General features: G+C 42.3%; 2 protein-coding genes across 6 annotated transcripts in view; both read left to right on the top strand.

Moving 5' to 3' along the window:
* The window catches only part of mtmr4 (myotubularin related protein 4), a 215,379-nt gene extending 209,744 nt beyond the window's left edge, over positions 1-5,635 (top strand). For all 5 annotated transcript variants that reach the window (XM_060913060.1, XM_060913061.1, XM_060913062.1 and 2 more), the window contains one exon: positions 3,476-5,635. In XM_060913060.1, coding sequence (XP_060769043.1) covers positions 3,476-3,653 — 178 coding nt within the window. In that variant the 3' untranslated portion in view covers positions 3,654-5,635. The remainder of the gene's footprint in view (positions 1-3,475) is intronic.
* Positions 5,636-6,205: 570 nt separating this feature from the next.
* LOC132875429 (carbonic anhydrase 4-like) overlaps positions 6,206-18,479 on the top strand; it is a 78,851-nt gene continuing 66,577 nt past the window's right edge. The window contains exon 1 of the mRNA XM_060912206.1: positions 6,206-6,341. Within this exon, the coding sequence (XP_060768189.1) occupies positions 6,206-6,341 (136 nt within the window). The remainder of the gene's footprint in view (positions 6,342-18,479) is intronic.

Below are 18,479 nucleotides of genomic sequence, written 5' to 3' on the forward strand. Positions count from 1 at the left end.
GCGGGTGGCGGTTGAAGCACTGAAATAAATAACAAAAATCTTTTTTAACAAATCTTTTTTTAATACAGAAAAATCAACATTTTATTTCGTACACGGGGGGGAGGGGGGTGGTTAAAAAGTGTACGTTTTGTACACTCATGAAAATGTTGACAATTGTGAACGGCCCCTTAGGAGAACAGCCAAGAGGCAAAAGGTGGACATTAGGGCTGTCAAGCGATTTAAAATATTTAACTCACGATTAATTGCACTTTTTTTAAAAAATCTGTTCTAAATGTACCTTAAAGGGATACTTCGCGTTTTGGGGGATGGGCGTGAGGTCAGGCAGGATAAAGCTGGATGCCGCAGAAATGATTTTTGTGGGTGTTTTTATTCCCCAACTGCATTTAAAATAAATAAAGCAGCGTTAACTTTACCATTTTGAGGGTTTCGCGCAATTCAGTGTGAACAAAACAATATAGTATTTTCCTCTAGGCCTGTGCTTAAAGCTAGACGGCCTTTCGATTTCATAAAATCGGTGAAGTTTTAGTTCCTTCTGAAATTTGGTCGTTGTGATTGTTTGTTTATTTCTGTAATATCTTTAAAAAAAAAAAACAAACCTGCCATTCTGTGGCTGGGAAGTTATTCAATTTGAGGCGATTGCCGAGCAAATAACGTGCATGAAATCGCTCGCTTCGCACAGTCAGGCATCAGTCACATCATTCTGTCGCTAAACGAACAGCTGATCACACCGAGGTGCTCGCTGATGGCCGATATTTATTAGTTTGGTCCTGCGTTTCCTTTCTACGGAAGCCGAGAGAGGCCCTTTGTATAATCTTTTTTTTATTCACCTTGTTATCCCAAGATAACGACATAATTAATTCAGGATCTCGAGAAAACACAACTAATTCGAGATCTCGAGAAAACAAAACAATTATTTCATGATCTCAGCTGGATCACTGTATCTCCGTCGGTAGAGACGAAGCCGGGCCAGTCTTCTGCGGAGGTGCCGCGGACTAATTTTGAAATTATCCCTTATTAAAAGACTTAATGCAATCTCTCCCTGTGTCAACCCCTGATCAAAATATTGCCTTATTAGGTGATCGATTATTCCAGACATTCTAATGACCAAAGTTGCGTCTATACAGAATGAGAAATAGCCCCAAAGTCAGCATATCACAAGTCTCTTGGCGCACCTGAATGAACCATTTCTCAGCTGTTTACTCGAGATCTCGAAATAACGGTTTTGTTTTCTCGAGATCTCGAATTAGTTGTGGTGTTTTCTCGAGATCCTGAATTAATTATGTCGTTATCTCAGGATAACAAGGTGAATTAAAAAAAAAAAAAGGATTATATGACGGGCCTCTCTCGGCTTCCATACCTTTCCTTCGTATATAACATAATGTCTTTTCTCGCTTTCCGTTACTGTAGTCAGTCTTTTACTGTACGTTTCATTCCCATCCTCCATTTTTTTTTTTCCTCCCGTTTCAAATTTGTATCCCACAATGCCGTGCGCGAACAAGGAAAGCCCACTACGTCATGCATGACATAGTATCTTGTATTGCGTCATGGTGAAGCAGGAAAAAATAGCGGAGAATTTAGGGCCACGTCACTCTAAATTCATTAAATGTTCTGTTTAAAAAAAAAAAAACAATAAAATTGGAAGTCTGTGATTCGAATTCAGTAGCTTTCAGTCCACTAAACAAAAATAATTGGGTGTCGGGAAAATTCTTTTTATAACCTAAACCTGAAAAATCTGAAAGGCAGTCCAACTTTAACTTCCAGCCTCAAACTATGCAATAAAATAAGCAAACTCAGTGATGTGGGCTCTGGACAGCAGCAGTGGTTATCTTTTAAATAAAGAAAATAAAAATACAAAACCCAAATAAATACATTTTGTTAAGCCACCCAGCTCATCAAGATGTTTTCCAGTAAAATGCAGTAAATGACTGGTGAGTATAGAGAACCATTCATGAGCAAAAACTACATTGATGAACACTTTTACGTAAGTCACGAAGTTCTCAGAATAAAACCAACTCTCACTCCAGTGTGCAGTTTGTGCACACACACACTCACACACCTGGACCTTAACACGTTGTCTTTTGTCCCCTCTGGACCATCAAAAGCAGATAAAAATCCACACGTTTTGTGTAATCCGAATGCAGCAATAGAAATTGATTCTGCACATCTGTGAATTTTATCACGACTTGCGCCAACCAGTTAATCACTACATCACTCACTCGTACTACGTCACTTCTTGATCTCCCCCCCCCCCCCCCCCCCCAAACTACGGCAGAGGGGCACAGAATGTGCATGTGTTAATCACGTGTCAAAAAACTTAGTGGTGTTTAAAGGAACAGTCCACCGTACTTCCATAATGAAATATGCTCTTATCTGAATTGAGACGAGCTGCTCCGTACCTCTCCGAGCTTTGCGCAACCTCCCAGTCAGTCAGACGCACTGTCACTCCTGTTAGCAATGTAGCTAGGCTCAGTATGGCCAACGGTATTTTTTGGGGCTGTAGTTAGATGCGACCAAACTCTTCCACGTTTTTCCTGTTTACATAGGTTTATATGACCAGTGACATGAAACAAGTTCAGTTACACAAATTGAAACGTAGCGATTTTCTATGCTATGGAAAGTGCGCACTATAATGACAGGCGTACTAACACCTTCTGCGCGCTTCGGCAGCGCATTGATACGGAGCTCAGATATCAATGCACTGCTGAAGCGCGCAGAAGGTGTTAGTACGCCTGTCATTATAGTGCGCACTTTCCATAGCATAGAAAATCACCACGTTTCAATTTGTGTAACTGAACTTGTTTCATATCACTGGTCATATAAACCTATGTAAACAGGAAAAACGCGGAAGAGTTTGGTCGCATCTAACTACAGCCCCAAAAAATACCATTGGCCATGCTGAGCCTAGCTACATTGCTAACAGGAGTGACAGCGCGTCTGACTGACTGGGAGGTCGCGCAAAGCTCGGAGAGGTACGGAGCAGCTCGTCTCAATTCAGAGAAGAACATATTTCATTATGGAAGTACGGTGGACTGTTCCTTTAAAAGAAATTTGCGTTAACGTGTTCCTGCGTTAACTTCGACAGCCCTAGTAAATATAAAATATAATAACAAGGTTTTAATTTGGGGGTACAGCATAAATTTTTTTTTTTTTAAAGTTTTCTAGTAAGATTTGATGCCTTCCTTTTTCTGTTCTAATACATGGAGGACTGATTTTAGAGTTGACTAGTAGTGTAGTTCTCACATTTAATTTTATGTTCTAGCAAGATAGAGGTCAAGATGTCACACAAAAGCATTTGTAGGTGTAATGAAAGATGCAAGATCTTTAAAACAAATCGACTTATTTGAAGAGCAACTTGGTAAAAATACAATTTTATATTATATATGTTTGTTTGTTTGTTTGTTTTTCCCCTGCTGGACAACATTTTAAATCAATACCACAGTTTGTTTGGATAAGAACTACATGTCTGTGTCTACAGGAACTGCGGAAACGTGTTCTGTAAAGACTGCTGCCACCTGAAGCTGCCCATCCCCGATCAGCAGCTTTACGATCCAGTGCTCGTGTGTAACTCGTGCTACGACTTGCTGCTGGAGAGCCGAACGAGGGAACTTCGCTCGCAGCAGCTCAAGAAGCCCATCGCCACAGCTTCGAGCTGAGCGCACTGATCAGATTCCCACCCTGTGGGCTTCCCAGGCCCCCTTACATAGGTGCCATGAGAGTCACCTGCTGTTTTTGGCAGAGCTGCAACGCCCACGCTAGCGAGTGAGGATTCATGGGTCGTTGTGAGCTGAAGCACTGCAAGGAAGTGGGCAAGATGAAATTGGACTGAGTCAGGGAGCGAATTGATGACTGACTGGAGCCTGAAAGTGAGAAAGAGGTGGGTTTTTTTTTTTTGTGGGGTTTTTTTTTTTGTTTTTTGTTTTTTTTAATTGCACAGAGGAGCTGAACTAATTCATCATCTCTCTTGTCGAGGGAGGAAAGCCTAATAGTTGAAAAGTCCACCAGGGGGTGCTGTGGCTAAAGTGACCCTGATGCGAAAAGTGGTTTCATCTCAAAAAGAAGTCACATTATATCCATAACTCCATAGAAGTCTGTGCTGAGACACAGATTTATCCCGCTCAGACTCGTATTAACTCCATCCACAAATATAAATGTACCTTAGAGGACAATCTCTCATCTGCCCTTGAAGCCAGTGACTCCAAGGTGTCGTGCTCCACCCAGTGGCTCGCCGTATGAAAGATGATGCTGCTGCTGCTACAGTATTTAAAAGAAATCTAATTTTGTATCATTATTTTGTGCACTCTAAGCTGTTGTAAATTTGAGGGAAAATCCGAGACCAAACCGAGGGGGAAAGGGAGAAAACGTGCGGTTTGTTTACTCTGTGGTCTGAACTTGAATGTTTGTCTTTTTTTTTTTTTTTTTTTTTCCCCCTCTCTTTCCTCCAGTTGCTGGATGTTGCCATTTGAAACTGATCTGAGGCCAGTTATAATGGGAAAATCTTTGCATGGGTAGTCGGAGCTTGTCACTGTGTCAATGTGTGCTTCCTTACAAAAGAGGGAGACAAATGAACACGAGCCATGTGATGGGTAGGTTTGCTTGTTTCTTTCTGTCCTGTTAATGGAGAGAGAGAGAGAGAGAGAACGCACGTCAATCTGGATCCTAAAGGATGCCTTAGCAATGTTGTACTGTTCCTCCTCGTGCAATACTGTTCTTAACATGTCCATTTCGCAGACTCTTCCTAATTACCACCCTTTAATAATTTGCTGCCTGTGAGGTGAATTGCAATTCTATTGGATCATCTATGCCTCATGGAGTGTGTTGTGTTTTTATTTTAAGGAAAAGGGCAACTGGTGGTGCCAGAAAAATGTCAATTTTATTAAAAGCGACCGGATCCATTACAATATTTCGAATCAGAGTTGCTTTCTGTTGTATGTACAGTTATCGTCTTTAAGCATTACAAATGGCACCTTTTTAATACCCGCCGATTAACATGCTAGTGTGGTAATAAAGGAAATAGGTTTTACAAAAATCACTTAAACTCCTTTTCCTTGGCATGTTAAAAACAGTGTTGAAACCCAGGGAGAGATTCAAGTTTGGGTTAAAATCAGAACCAGCGAATTGTTCAGACCAGAGGAGAGTAAAGTTTCATTTTGCGTGTCGCTGAATTGGAACTTGCAGAATAGCGTTATATGAACCCTCAACAAAAGCAACAACTTTTATTCATTTTTCTGTCAGACATGGTTCCTCGCTGTAAATGTATTGTTTTATTGTGTTCCTTGAAATACTAGTGCCATTTATTTTCATTTTAGGTTTTTTTCCTTCTCTCGTGGAATGCACCATGTCACTTATCAGTAACAATTAACATGTATAATGGTACGAATACTTAGCAAGTGAGTATTTTCTGAGGTTCTGCGATGCCTAATGATGTAGGTATTTTCTTTCAAATGGCAAAAACGATGAAGGAACACTTTTTTTTTTTTTTTTTTTTTTAGAAGAAAAAAAACCAAACCCACTGTAATATATAGTTATCTGTACTAGTGGCTGGAATTTGTCACTTAGTAAATGTTGTAAAGAATTGCACTGTTCAAGTCAAATCCCATGGGGCAAATAAAAAAAAAAAGTCTGTGGGATCTGCCTACTCAGTTGTGTGGGTTTTTTTTTTTTTTGCTTTTTAAAACTGGAAAACAAAATACAAATAAATCTTCACTATAACATCTTACACAAAGCTTGAATTTCAGTATGTAGCAATGAAGTGTCTTTAATTTCTCATACCACAGCAATTTGTATCACTCTAACGATTATTTATTCAAAAAAACCAAAATGATGATAACTAACTTGGCAGATCAAAAGTGTATCATGCTGTAGAACATCCATGAAACAAGTTCCTGTTATCTCGGGTTATGTTACAGCAGCTCTAGACACTTGTTCCGTCACGAACCTCTTTCTTTTTTCTCTCACTTGAAGTTAATAAGACAACAGTTACAGTTTGGCTGGTGACTGATAAACCACAAAAAAAAAGCTCCGTTCTGAAGGCTTTCGCATGTCAGAACACGAACAGCTTTACCGCAGACCGTCACAAAGCACTAACACTGGAGACATCTTTCCAAATGCCTAAGAAATGTTTCCTAGAAAACTTCACCAAATCAATGATAAGATTTTTATACAATGACGCTAAACTTTTTTTTTTTAACTGAAAAAATGCAGCAGGATGTTCACTGTAAGCCTGGTACATCTTGCACTGTGGGTTATTTTCATTTACAATCTGCTGGACTTGGTGGAACATGAGAAATGCAACAACCTAGAGATCAGTGTGGACGATCGAACACAGTGCAGCAAAAGGAAAGGTACACCAATACTCCTGTATTACACACACTGGTATAGTTATTTCCAGTAACTCCTCGTGAGCAAAAATTTAAGTCTTAAAGCTTGACGGCCTTTTGATTTCATAAAATCGGTGATATTTAGTTCCCTCTGAAATTCGGTCATTGTGATGTATGTTTATTTCTGTAATATCTAAAAAAAAAAAAAAAATCAGGCCATTCTGTGGCTGGGAAGTTATTTAATTTGAAGGGATTAAAGCAAATAATGTGCATGAAATCGCTCGCTTCGCACAGTCAAACAGACCGAGGAAATCTGTGTGTGCATGTGCAGGTTTACCACCACCTCTTCCTCCTCCTTTTGGGTTTTACAGCAGCTGGCAGCCACAGTGTTGCATTACTGCCATCTACAGGTTTACCTTTGACCGTGCACTGTGTAGGTACATTCAGTCCGTCTCTTTAAGAAACTACATTTCCCATCAGCCAACTTCCGCGTTGGCCTACGTCACGCGTGGGCGGGATCACCAATGTCACATCCTCCAGGAAGGCATAAACCACCTGGAAACTCCTAGCTCCTCCTCTTTTGGCGCCGTGATTCAACACGGACACAAGGAGGAATCGCTCGCTCCGCGAGCAAACCCAAAAAGACGTCTTTTCTTTCTTGCAAGAATCAGAGTTTCGCGCTTTTCTTTGTTTACCTTTGGCCACGGTAGACTCTAAGATTGCGCGATTTCAAACTCAGCTTGAGTTTACAACCGGTTTTTCATTTGTTCCTTATAAGTACGTACTACTGCAGACCAGGCAGTTATTTTAAAGTTGAGAAGCGATTGAACCCTTTTTAACTCAAAAGCTGTGCACATTATTTAATCAGAGACTTTCTTTTCATCACGAGCGACCACGCGTCGGATCAAGACTGCGCCTCACGGAATCGACTCACGTGCTCCACAACGCCGGAACTCCAAAGTCTCGGAACATCTCTTCATAATCTTGCTAGAGGCAAGATACTGAGTAAGACTTGGCATTTGGGCAAAACCTAGTCTTAGGAATTAGCTTTTATTGAAGTAGTGTGAATTTAAACTCCCGTTTAATTGTTGCACTATAGACACGCAGTGTGTTGAATTGATTTATTTTTTGTTTTAATCTCTCAATTGTTTAATAGATAGGCTGTGCATGCTTCTCTCTATCCCTTACTAACATTTTGATTTCCTTATTACACATTTTGATTGTATCAAGATTTCAGTGAACTGGGTAATGTTATAAAGCTAGTGGATTAGCTGCTACAGCTAATTCTTCTATCTTATTAGCATCCAGAGATAATTGTATTGTCTCAAGGGATCACAAGGCCTCCACCATGTGGAGTTAGCTACACAGAGCTAATCTAGGCCTACACAAACACGTGGCCTCTCACAAACACACCTTTAGCTAGCAACCAGAGCTAAATCCTTTGTTCTGAAACCCCACGTGGTGACACACCCTCCTTAGCTAGCATTCCTTTGTCTTATCTTAGCCACACGAGGTTAATCTAAGCACACACAAACACACGTGGAGTTAGCTACAAGAGCTAACCCTCTTGTAGGCCACACCCAAAGTCTCTCTCACACACACAAACATCTTGGTTAGCTACACAAAGCTAATTCTTTTGTCTTAGCAACCAAAGCTAATTCTTTTGTGTAGGCCACACCCACACAAGGCCTCTCATACATATACACACACACACACACACACACACACACACACACCTCACTGTTTGTATATATTTCAATCTGCTATTATCCATTTTTATCTGTTATAATACATTAATTTATTATTGAAACTGTGTGTTTTATTTGTGTTCCAATGTTTATGAAGTCACACAATCTCCCAAAGAATTAAAAAAGGTGCATATAATTTATGTAATATGGTAAGTGATCATAATAATTTGGAATATACCATAATTTGGCTGTTTGGTAACTTATTATTAAGCACCAAAATTAATGGTATTGATTAATGAGACTGATTCCATGAGTGATTTAATGATATGAGACTGATTCAATGAAAACGATTCAATGGTATGATTCAAATGAGACTGATTCAATTTTAATTATTAACCTTCAGATTTAATGAGACTGATTTAATGAGATCACTTAATAATTACCAAATGCACCTACAACTGACAGTTATCATTCTTTCGCTAAACGAACAGAAGGTGCTCGCTGATATTTATTGGTCTTTTCTCGCTTTCCGTTACTGTAGTCGGTCTTTCACGTTTCATTCGCACACTCGCGTCCTCCATTTTCTCTCCCGTTTTTCAAATTTGTATCCCATAATGCCTTGCGTGAATAGGGAAAGTCCACTACGTCATGCATGATGTAGTATCTTGTATTGCATCATGGTGAAGCAGGAAAAAATAGTAGAGAATTTAGGGTCACGTGGCCCTAAATTCATTAAATGTTCTATTTTAAAAACCTCATAAAATTGAAAGTCTGTGATTCGAATTCAGTAGTTTTCGGGCCACTAAACAAAAATCATTGGATGGCAGGGAAAATTCTTTTTATGACCTACACTTGAAAAATCTGAAAGGCAGTCTACCTTGTGCAGACCTTCTCAGGTTTAGTAAAATGTGCAGTAAACCTCCATAACAAAGTTCCTCTCAAGTCTTACTTGAGGCCAGGACTATAACATAATGCATATACTGTATATAAGGAGCAAAATATGACGAGGCATGCTAATATTGGAAAATAATCCTATGTTAGTTTAGAAGGGTACTCGGTATACCTTCACCAAGCCATATATTACAATATCCACATGTTTAAGTTTGCGTACACATCCGGATTTGAGCATGGTGCCCCCCTGAGGCAAGAAGTGTTTGCTCGCTCCGCTCTCGAATGCTGGCTTTTTCTTTTTTTTTTTTTTTTTTTGTGTATTTTCTGTTTTTTGTGCAGGCCACAAATGTCATGCACTGCTAACGTATAACAGACAGGCACTGCTGGACATTGCCAACACACACAGCCATTTGGAATTCTGGCTCTTAGCTTGTCCAGTTTGTTTTCCAGAGACCGCACATTGGCTAGCAGGAGGCTGGGTAGCGGTGGTTGGCTAGCATGAGCTTTTAGCCTAGCATGAAGCCCCCCCTTGCCTCGCTTGCGTTGCCGTCTCCTTGTTCGCTCCCGCAGTCACCACCAGCCCCAGGAAGGCCCTGAAGGACTGAGCCTGAGTGAGCAAGCTGATTCTAGGAGAGCGCTCTGGAGACGGCAAGGCAACGGGGGGCTCCATGCTCGGGTAAAAGCTCGTGCTAGCCAACCACCGCTACCCAGCCTCCTGCTAGCCAACGTGCAGTCTCTGGAAAACAAACTGGACGAGCTAAGAGCCAGAATCACAGCACAGCGGGAAATAAGAGAGTGCTGCGTTCTAATTTTCACCGAGACCTGGCTCTCCAAAGTCTCAGAATGCACCATTCAGCTACAGACTCACTGTACACTGAGGAGACCGGACCGCAGCCTCCAGTAAGGCTAAAGGAGGGAGGTGTGTGTGTTTATTAACAACTCTTGATGTGGAGATATACAGACTGTCTATAAGCACTGTTCGCCAGATGTGGAGCTGTTACTGTTGAAATGCTGCCCCTATTATCTACCAAGGGAATTCACTGCTGTGTTTTTGGCCACTGTTTACAATCCCCCACGAGCTAACTCCACGACGACATCAGCGTGTTGGAGATGGCTCAGCCCGACGCTGTTTTTAGTATCACTGGCGACTTTAATCAGTGCAATTTACGGACTGTATTCCCTAAATATTATCAACATGTGGACATCCCCACCCGTGATAACACACTGGACCATGTTTTTACAGCAACATATGCGGTGCATACAGGGCTGCACCCCGCCTCCACTGCAGACGCTCTGAGCACATCTCTTTGTTCCTGTATCCGGCCTACAGACAAAGACTAAAACAAACTAACCCTGTCACCAAACTAGTCAAACTCTGGAGCACAGAGACTGAGAGCACGCTGCAGGACTGTTTTTTGCTCGGACAGACTGGCATATGTTTAAAGCTGCAGCCACTTTGGAGGACTCTTCTGACAGCATACAAGACTATGCTGAGTATGTGACTAGATACATCAGTACATGTATCTGCAACATCATGCCCACCATACAGATCAGGAAGTTCCCCAACCAAAAGTCCTGGGTACACAGTCAGGTATGACGCATGCTGCGTGCTTGCTCCCTTGCATTTCGATCAGGCAATGAGACGGAGTACAAAGCAGCGAAGTATGGACTGAGGAAAGCCATTACAGTGGACAAGAGGCAGTGCAGAGAGAAGCCGGACGGCTTCTATTCTACTGCTGACCCCAGGCAGATGTGGCAAGGCCTGCAGCATATCGCAGACTACAGGACCACTGTCAGCTCCACAGACAGCCTGCCGGATGACCTCAACACTTTACATCCGCTTTGAGACCTCTAGCTACAGCATAGAGAGGAGGCGCGCACGCGCACACACCTGGACCACCCAACCCCCCTCCCCTCGACAAACAGTCTCATCAGGCCAGGTGCACAAAGCTCTGAGGAAGATCAACCCCAAGAAAGCAGCAGGACCAGACAACATTCCTGGGTGGGCCCTCCGAGCATGTGCCAATGAGCTGGCTGATGTTTTCACCGCTATCCTTCAACCTTTCCCTCAGCCAGAGCACCGTTCCCTCCTGCTTCAAGACCACAACCATCGTCCCCCTTCCCAAGAAGAGCCCACCTACCTGCCTGAATGATTACAGGCCGATAGCACTCACTCCAATCGTCTCAAAGTGCTTTGAGTGTGGTACTGGCCCACATTCAGAGCAGTATACCGGACACCTTGGACCCCCTGTAGTATGCCAACAGGTCCACCTCAGATGCCATCGCTGCTGCCCTCCATTATTCCCACCTGGAAAACAAAGACTCCTACATCAGGATGCTCTTTGTTGACTACAGCTCCGCCTTCAACACGGTCATCCCCCATAAACTTTCCGAACTTAGTTTGCACCCCACCCTCTGTGACTGGCTCCTCGACTTTGACTGGCAGGCCCCAGACTGTCAGGATTGGTAATAGGACTTCAGCCAGCATTATCACAAACATAGGCACCCCACAGGGATGTGTCCTCAGCCCCATCCTCTGCACCCTGTTCACCCACGACTGTGTCACCTCCCACAAGGACATCATCCTGAAGTTTGCGGATGACACTGCAGTGATGGGACACATCACTGGCGGAGACCAAGCAGCCTACAGGAGGGAGGTGGCTAGTCTGGTGTCATGGTGTGAGGCAAACAACCTCACCCTCAACACGGACAAGACGAAGGAGATGATAATGGACATGAGGAAGGAGAGGAGACCTCATCGGCCACTGTTCATCTGGGAGCTTGAGGTGGAGAGGGTGAGCAGCTTCAAATACCTGGGTGTTCACATCAGTGAGGACCTCACGTGGACACCTAACACCACACAGCTGGTTAGGAAGGCTCAACAGCGGCTGTACTTTCTGAGGAGGCTGAGGAAGTTTGATATGTCGCCCAAGGTCCTCAGCAACTTCTACAGCTGTGCGATTGAGAGTATAGACCCCTTCGCAGTAAACGTCATTCATACGTAAGAGGAAATTGCGCGCGCAGCCTGGACTCAAAAAAGACTCAGCGATGCCTAGTTGTGTTGTCGGGTGTCAGAATCGTAGCAGTGATGGGGTTAAAATGTACAGAATTCCAGCAGGATCTCACCCATTCCAAAAAAATCGCCGACGTCTATGGCTACAAGCCATCAAACGTGTAGACTGGGATGAAAGCACAATCAAAAATGCGCGGGTTTGCAGCGCCCACTTTATCACAGGTAAGATCAGGCTATTTATTAAATCTTTCTTTTTTATTCTTTCTAGTCTTCGTTTATTGATGTAGCAAAATACTTTGGTAACGTTTGTCTGATTAGCTGGGTCATAGTTACACAATGTAATGAATATTGTTAGCATGTTAACTTAGCTTTGCATGCAATTTTGTTTGTAGGAGAGGTCTCGCTTGACTCAAGCAGTCCAGATTTTGTGCCATCATTATTTGTGTATTCCGAAAATCACAATTTTAAACCAAGGATGGAAAGGTAAAATTGTGTGCCCTCACTCTAAATGCCAACTTACGTTGACTGCTCTAACCTAGCTCCCGCCCCATTCAGTTTCATTTCTGCTCTCTGCCTCTCGCTTTTTACGCAGCTCTGATTTCTCTTAGCTGCACTCTTTACACTATCATTCCTTTCATGCCATTACCTCCTGCAAATTGCTGTTTAGTGTTGGTATTTGCTGTTGTAGCTAAAGCCACATTGCCATCACATCACTGGCATAATTTGATTAAAACAATTTCAGTGTAAAACACGTTCTGTACATGCCCGCACATAACATAATCATATGCGTCTAAAGACTTGTAGGCACGAAGTTTTTCGTGGGTGTACACTGAAGTCTTGCCAATAAGGTACGAGTATATATCTGGCCATTGTATACCAGGGAACTTACTAACATCGTCCGTCCACTCTTTAATTAAATACGGATCCGGTAGGCGATGTCCACTTGTTAGAGTTAACTTATTTATGTAGCATTCTCGATCTTGTAACGACAATTGTTTTGCATAATCTGACAGCTCATAATGCCGGTCTATGGGCAGCGCCATTGTTTCTGAGTCCAGGCTGCGTGCGCATCCTGGCAACGGTCGGTATGTTTACAAACATGCGAAGGGGTCTATCCTGATCAGCTGCATCACTGTGTGGTACAGCAGCACTACGGCTATGGACCGCAAATGCCTGCAGAGTGGTGAAGACTGCTGAGAGGATCACCAGAACTCCACTGCTCTCTCCGCAGAGCATCTACCAACGCAGAGTCCACAGGAGAGCTGCCTCCATCCTCAAAGACCCCACCCACCCCCAGCACAGACTGTTCACACTTCTACCCTCAAGCCAGAGGTATAGAAGTGTGAAATGCAGGACTGTCAGATTAAAGAACTCTTTCTTTCACACCGCCATCAGACTCCTGAACAGCTGACAGGAGTATAACCTTGGACTACCTCCTTGTAAACTGTCTGACTGTTTACTACTGCCCTTTTTCGCACCTACGTTCTAGAATTTGTATTATACTGCCTATTTTTCACTATATTACCTTTATCTTATGCTATTAGTTTTTTGTATTATACTGCTTTTATTTTGCACTATATTGCTTTTACTTTGTATTATTTCTTCCACCCATCTATTGTTGTAATTTGGCATTCATGGTGGACAGCAAACTAAGAATTTCATTGTGCAGGAGGACGTGTTCCTTACTGTGCATATGACAAACACTTTTTGAATTTGCATCAGAATCTAGTTAATTGTTCCTTGGCCCATAGCTCACCTTTCCTCCAAATTTCATCCAAATCTGTTCACTACTTTTTGAGTTTCACTGAGAAACAGAGGTGAAAACATCAACTTTGCTGGAGAAGGTTGAGATAACAACAGGGTGGTGTTATTCTGCTTGACACAAAGCGGAGTCATGATTACCAAGCCAAAGCTGATTACTTTCCTAGAAAATCATGTCACATTTGTCAGTTTTTAGTTATTTTATTTAATGGTGTGGAGCATCTATAGTACAAGTCAGTTTCTATTAGCGTTTATTTATGTATTTAAGATTTTTTTAAAAAATGTAGCTTTGAAACCATATTACCAAGAAACCAATACTGGCCTGAATTCTTTCCCATGGAGTATCGGCCATGCATGTCCCAGTGTCAGTTGTCACTCCGGAAATGATCATGTTTTACAAGTGCTTTGCATCTGGAACTATCGTCAGGTTTTTAAGAAGTCATCGTCTTTATTTGGTACACTCAATCACAGCAAAATTCCTCCTCTGCATTTAACCCATCTGAAGCAGTGAACGCGTGCATGCAAACAAGTGTACAATAGGCATGCACACGCCCAGAGCAGCGGGCAGCTATACTATAGTGCCCGGGGAGCAGTTTGGGGTTTCGTGCTTTGCTCAAGGGCACTTCAGCCATGACACAGAGGGAGGGGAAAGTGATGTTCATTCACTCAACTCCTCTCATGTTTTTCCCGCCGGTCCCAGGAATCGAACCGGTAACCCTTTGGACCCAAGGCTGCTTCTCGAACCTTCAGGCCATGGCTGCCCCCTGCCTGCTGTTCTCGAAAATTAATCGACACCTTCTGTCCAGTGTAATCAGGAATTGTACAGGAGGAAATATCCTGCTTTAAATAGGTAAATCAAACAGCATGATGCATCAAGAAACAATTGGACTGGGTTGTATAGTTATCCTGGAAATTTTTTACTCGATGCTTATTTTTCAACCCTTTCACCCTGTCCACATCACATTATTATAAACAATGCCCGCCTCCCTTCATCCCGTGCCAGGACCTGGTCTTCCCAGGCAGTCTTATGTCCTAGTACTAACCAGGGGGTGCTGAGCTCCATTTCTGTAGCCCTCAACCTCTTGCCTATTACATAGTTAGGGTTACAGTGGGTGGGCGGCTGGTCCGTGGGTAACCACGAGAGTATAAACAATGTGCTTCGAGTTTACTTGTAATGTTATGAACAGGTACATTGCGTCCAAAGGTTTGTATAGAGGATGTGCAGTCACGTGACCCGTCTGTGTTTACTCCGCCATATTGGACGGCTTCAGGATTATTTACCTTGCGCGAGCGTAATGGATCCAGGCAGTAATCCCCAAGAAAATTCGGAAAATACCTCATCTACATCGCGCGATAACTTGTCTAAGTTTGTTCAGCATCTTGAAGGTGATGTGAGGCAGCGTTACATGGAAAAGTGTTCCAGGTTGGGGACTGCAGATCTGTACAACTTGCCGCAATCCTTGTTCAGGGAAATTCGGAGCTGCGGTGCCGGCGATTTGCCCGATCTGGCCTACCACGACATTTACAATTTTCTTGTTAATCGTGAATTGTGTTACACTGGCAAAGCCCTCAAAGCTTACAAGAGCCTGGAAGCTTATAAATATTTTGTTGAGGGATGGATATCTCAACTATACCTCTGGAAGGTTCCGAAGAAGGTCTACTTGATCACCTCACGGGTAAGTGGCATTAAGACGTTTATCATAAAGAGACTATGCAGGACGTTTTATCGTAAGAATGTTCGAAATCTAAACTCGGTTCCAGATAATGACAGGGTTGTAAATATGTATGTTTTTGTCTGAAAAAAAAATCACAAATCACCGCTATCTTTATCTGTGCAGAATTATTATTCAATATCAGATATAAATGTATTAGAAGATTACCCCTACCTGATATGAAGTGTTCACTACAAATTCGGCTGGTCGAACTGGGGTACCAGTTTTCTCTTCGCACAGCGGACACCCATTTCGCGCGTCTCTCCTCGTCTGCGGGGAATCTATAAAATGACAGGCCCTCCTTTTGGCCCTGTCTATTGGTACAACCAAATGCTGAACAAGATATAATCATTCTCGAAAGATCTACTCCCACACACTTGATAATTAGAACGGGTTCGTCTAAGTTCTATGCGCGGCCATGCCGTCCAAGATGGCAGATAAACAAATATCACGTGACCTCGTGACGTCACGTGCACGCTCTCTATAGCCTCAGGACAAAATGGAGAGGAAGAAAGTGAATTTGTAGCAACAAGTTATTCAGTTTGGTACAATTCAAATATATTGCTGTTTCTCATAAGTAATTAAATATTGCATGTTGAGGTTAAGGGCCTTTCTGTGCGGAGATTGCATGTTCTCCCCGTGTGCATGTGGGTTTCCTCCACAGTCCAAAGACATGCAGGTTAGGTTAACTGGTGACTCTAAATTGACCGTAGGTGTGAATGTGAGTGTGAATGGTTGTCTGTGTCTATGTGTCAGCCCTGTGATGACCTGGTGACTTGTCCAGGGTGTACCCCGCCTTTCGCCCGTAGTCAGCTGGGATAGGCTCCAGCTTGCCTGCGACCCTGTAGAACAGGATAAAGCGGCGAGAGATGAGATGTTGAGGTTATGTAAAAAAAAATGCTGTTAAAATCTTTACATTGCCCTCTTAAAGTGACATAAGAAACATGATAAGCTGAGGGTTTTGTCTTAACTTCAGAAAAGGGAGAAAAAAAGAGGCTAGTGAGGAAATGACTAGTGATTTAATGATGAACCATCCTGTTATTATTTTCCAATCACAGCATGTCCCAAGTCTCTTACATCTCTTATGCAACAGTAATTTGCCAATGATTACAATTGTGTATTTGTGAAAGAGCAACACACCACTTTTCATCCATTTGTAGTTGTGTTTAACATTGTGGAACATCCGTGAAACAAGTAAGTTTCTGTTTTCCAATGGAGCAGCTATTAACAACTTTTCCATCACACAGCCTCCCTCTTTTCATCCTCTCTTGAAGTACTTTGTTACCTTCTGAAAATGAGAGAAACATCTCACAGGAGCCATTCAAGTCCCTGTGGAAGATGTTACTATAAAAATGATAATGTATTAGTGTATTAATAAAAACCATTGTCTTTGAAGTTAACCCTAAAAATATCTGTTTATCTGGATTTTCTGCTGAACCTAGAAAGGAAATGTAATTCAGGTAAACTGGGCAAAGTGACCGCCAGGGACAGATCCAGACCGATGCAACCACTGCACGTGCAGAGGGTCAGAAATATACGTGCACCACTTGGCATCTGTCCGGGGGCGTTCATTTACATTACCGCAAGCCAGCTACATGTGCTCTCGCCGCGCTCAACCAACAGACCAACGGTTCAGGATCTGACCACCTGTGGTAAACGGTGATGCTTACCTGACCTAATTGCCTGTATTCTCTCAATGCTTTGTATAGCGTGACCTGAGACAAAGAATCTAGGTCAAACCAATAAAATGCTCCAGAAAGAGGTCATTTTAGTCCTAGCTTGATCATGCAACAACAGCAGAACAATCGGCGACAATGGCAATGAAAACCTTGAAATGAGAAACTTGGAACGTTTTTCATCAAGAAAGACAAACAGTAAGCTATATAACAGATTATAATATCAGTATTATGAATATCTAGCTAATGATATGTACATATGTCTCTTGATCATGTTGATAGAGGGACAAAGTTTCAAACTTACACTGCTCAAAACCTTTGCTCAAACAGTATCTTAATAAATGAAGCATCATCGTACATGGTGTGTTGACTTGATAATGTATATTAGCATATCTTACAAACAAAAATCCATAGCGATCTGGTACAGTTAGTGAAAATATTTCTGCAAATGTGCATCTGTCGGATTCTTGGGCTGGATCCATCCCTGACATCCATGATATGATGTATATCACATCAAGCATTTAACAATAAGAGCCAGAGTCTGTTGTTTGAGGACTTTTGTGGACACGATATTGGCCAGGGAGGGTGATGGGTGGGCACAACCCTCCTCCAGTCAGTGTCCTGTCCCTGTTTCAAAGGTAGTCTTATATAGTCCCTTAGTAAGTTTAATGTACAAGGCTTTGTGACAATTGCTGATGAAAAAGCAAACAAGAAGACAGTCATCTATATCCCCCGCCCTATATACAAACTCTTTACCGAGTTTTAAGATATTATTTGTCACATTTTTCAAGTTCTGCTGCAGGAAACCAACCCTACCTCTTTACACTGACGACAGCAGCCCATGGCATAAACCCACCGGACCTTTGGTCCAGGTGAGCTAAATATTAAAATTTCTCACATTTCTTAGTATCAAAAGACACACATACATTACTTAATCGACACATCTACCAACTTTCAAGACCATACCACTCATAGTTTTCAAGTTCTGCTCCAGAAACAAAACCTAAGACTAACCTGAGAGACCAAGTCTGAAATTGTTTCCATGCAAACATGGAAAAATTTAAACTTCTCAAATTTCTTAGTATGAAAAGGCACATCTACATCACCTTGTTAACATGTATACCAAGTTTCAAATCCGTATCATGAATAGTTTTGGATATTTTTGGACCCAAAGACAGTGGAAATGTCTGCTGTTGTTAGGACTAGGACTGTTTTTGGCCTCTAGAGGCCGCCACTGTTCCTGTGTTTTGTGTTTGTGTTAATTGCCTAATTATCTTCACCTGTGTCCTTAATTAGTTTGTCTATTTATACCCCTGAGTTCAGTCCTCTTGTCACGGAGTCTTTGTGCTGTTATGTTTATCTCCAGTTTCCTTTGTACTGTGTTTTTTGATCTTCTTAGCTTTTGAATTTTTGCACTTTGC

This window comes from Neoarius graeffei, chromosome 28 (genome assembly GCF_027579695.1).
Source record: "Neoarius graeffei isolate fNeoGra1 chromosome 28, fNeoGra1.pri, whole genome shotgun sequence".
NCBI classification, from domain to species: domain Eukaryota; kingdom Metazoa; phylum Chordata; class Actinopteri; order Siluriformes; family Ariidae; genus Neoarius; species Neoarius graeffei.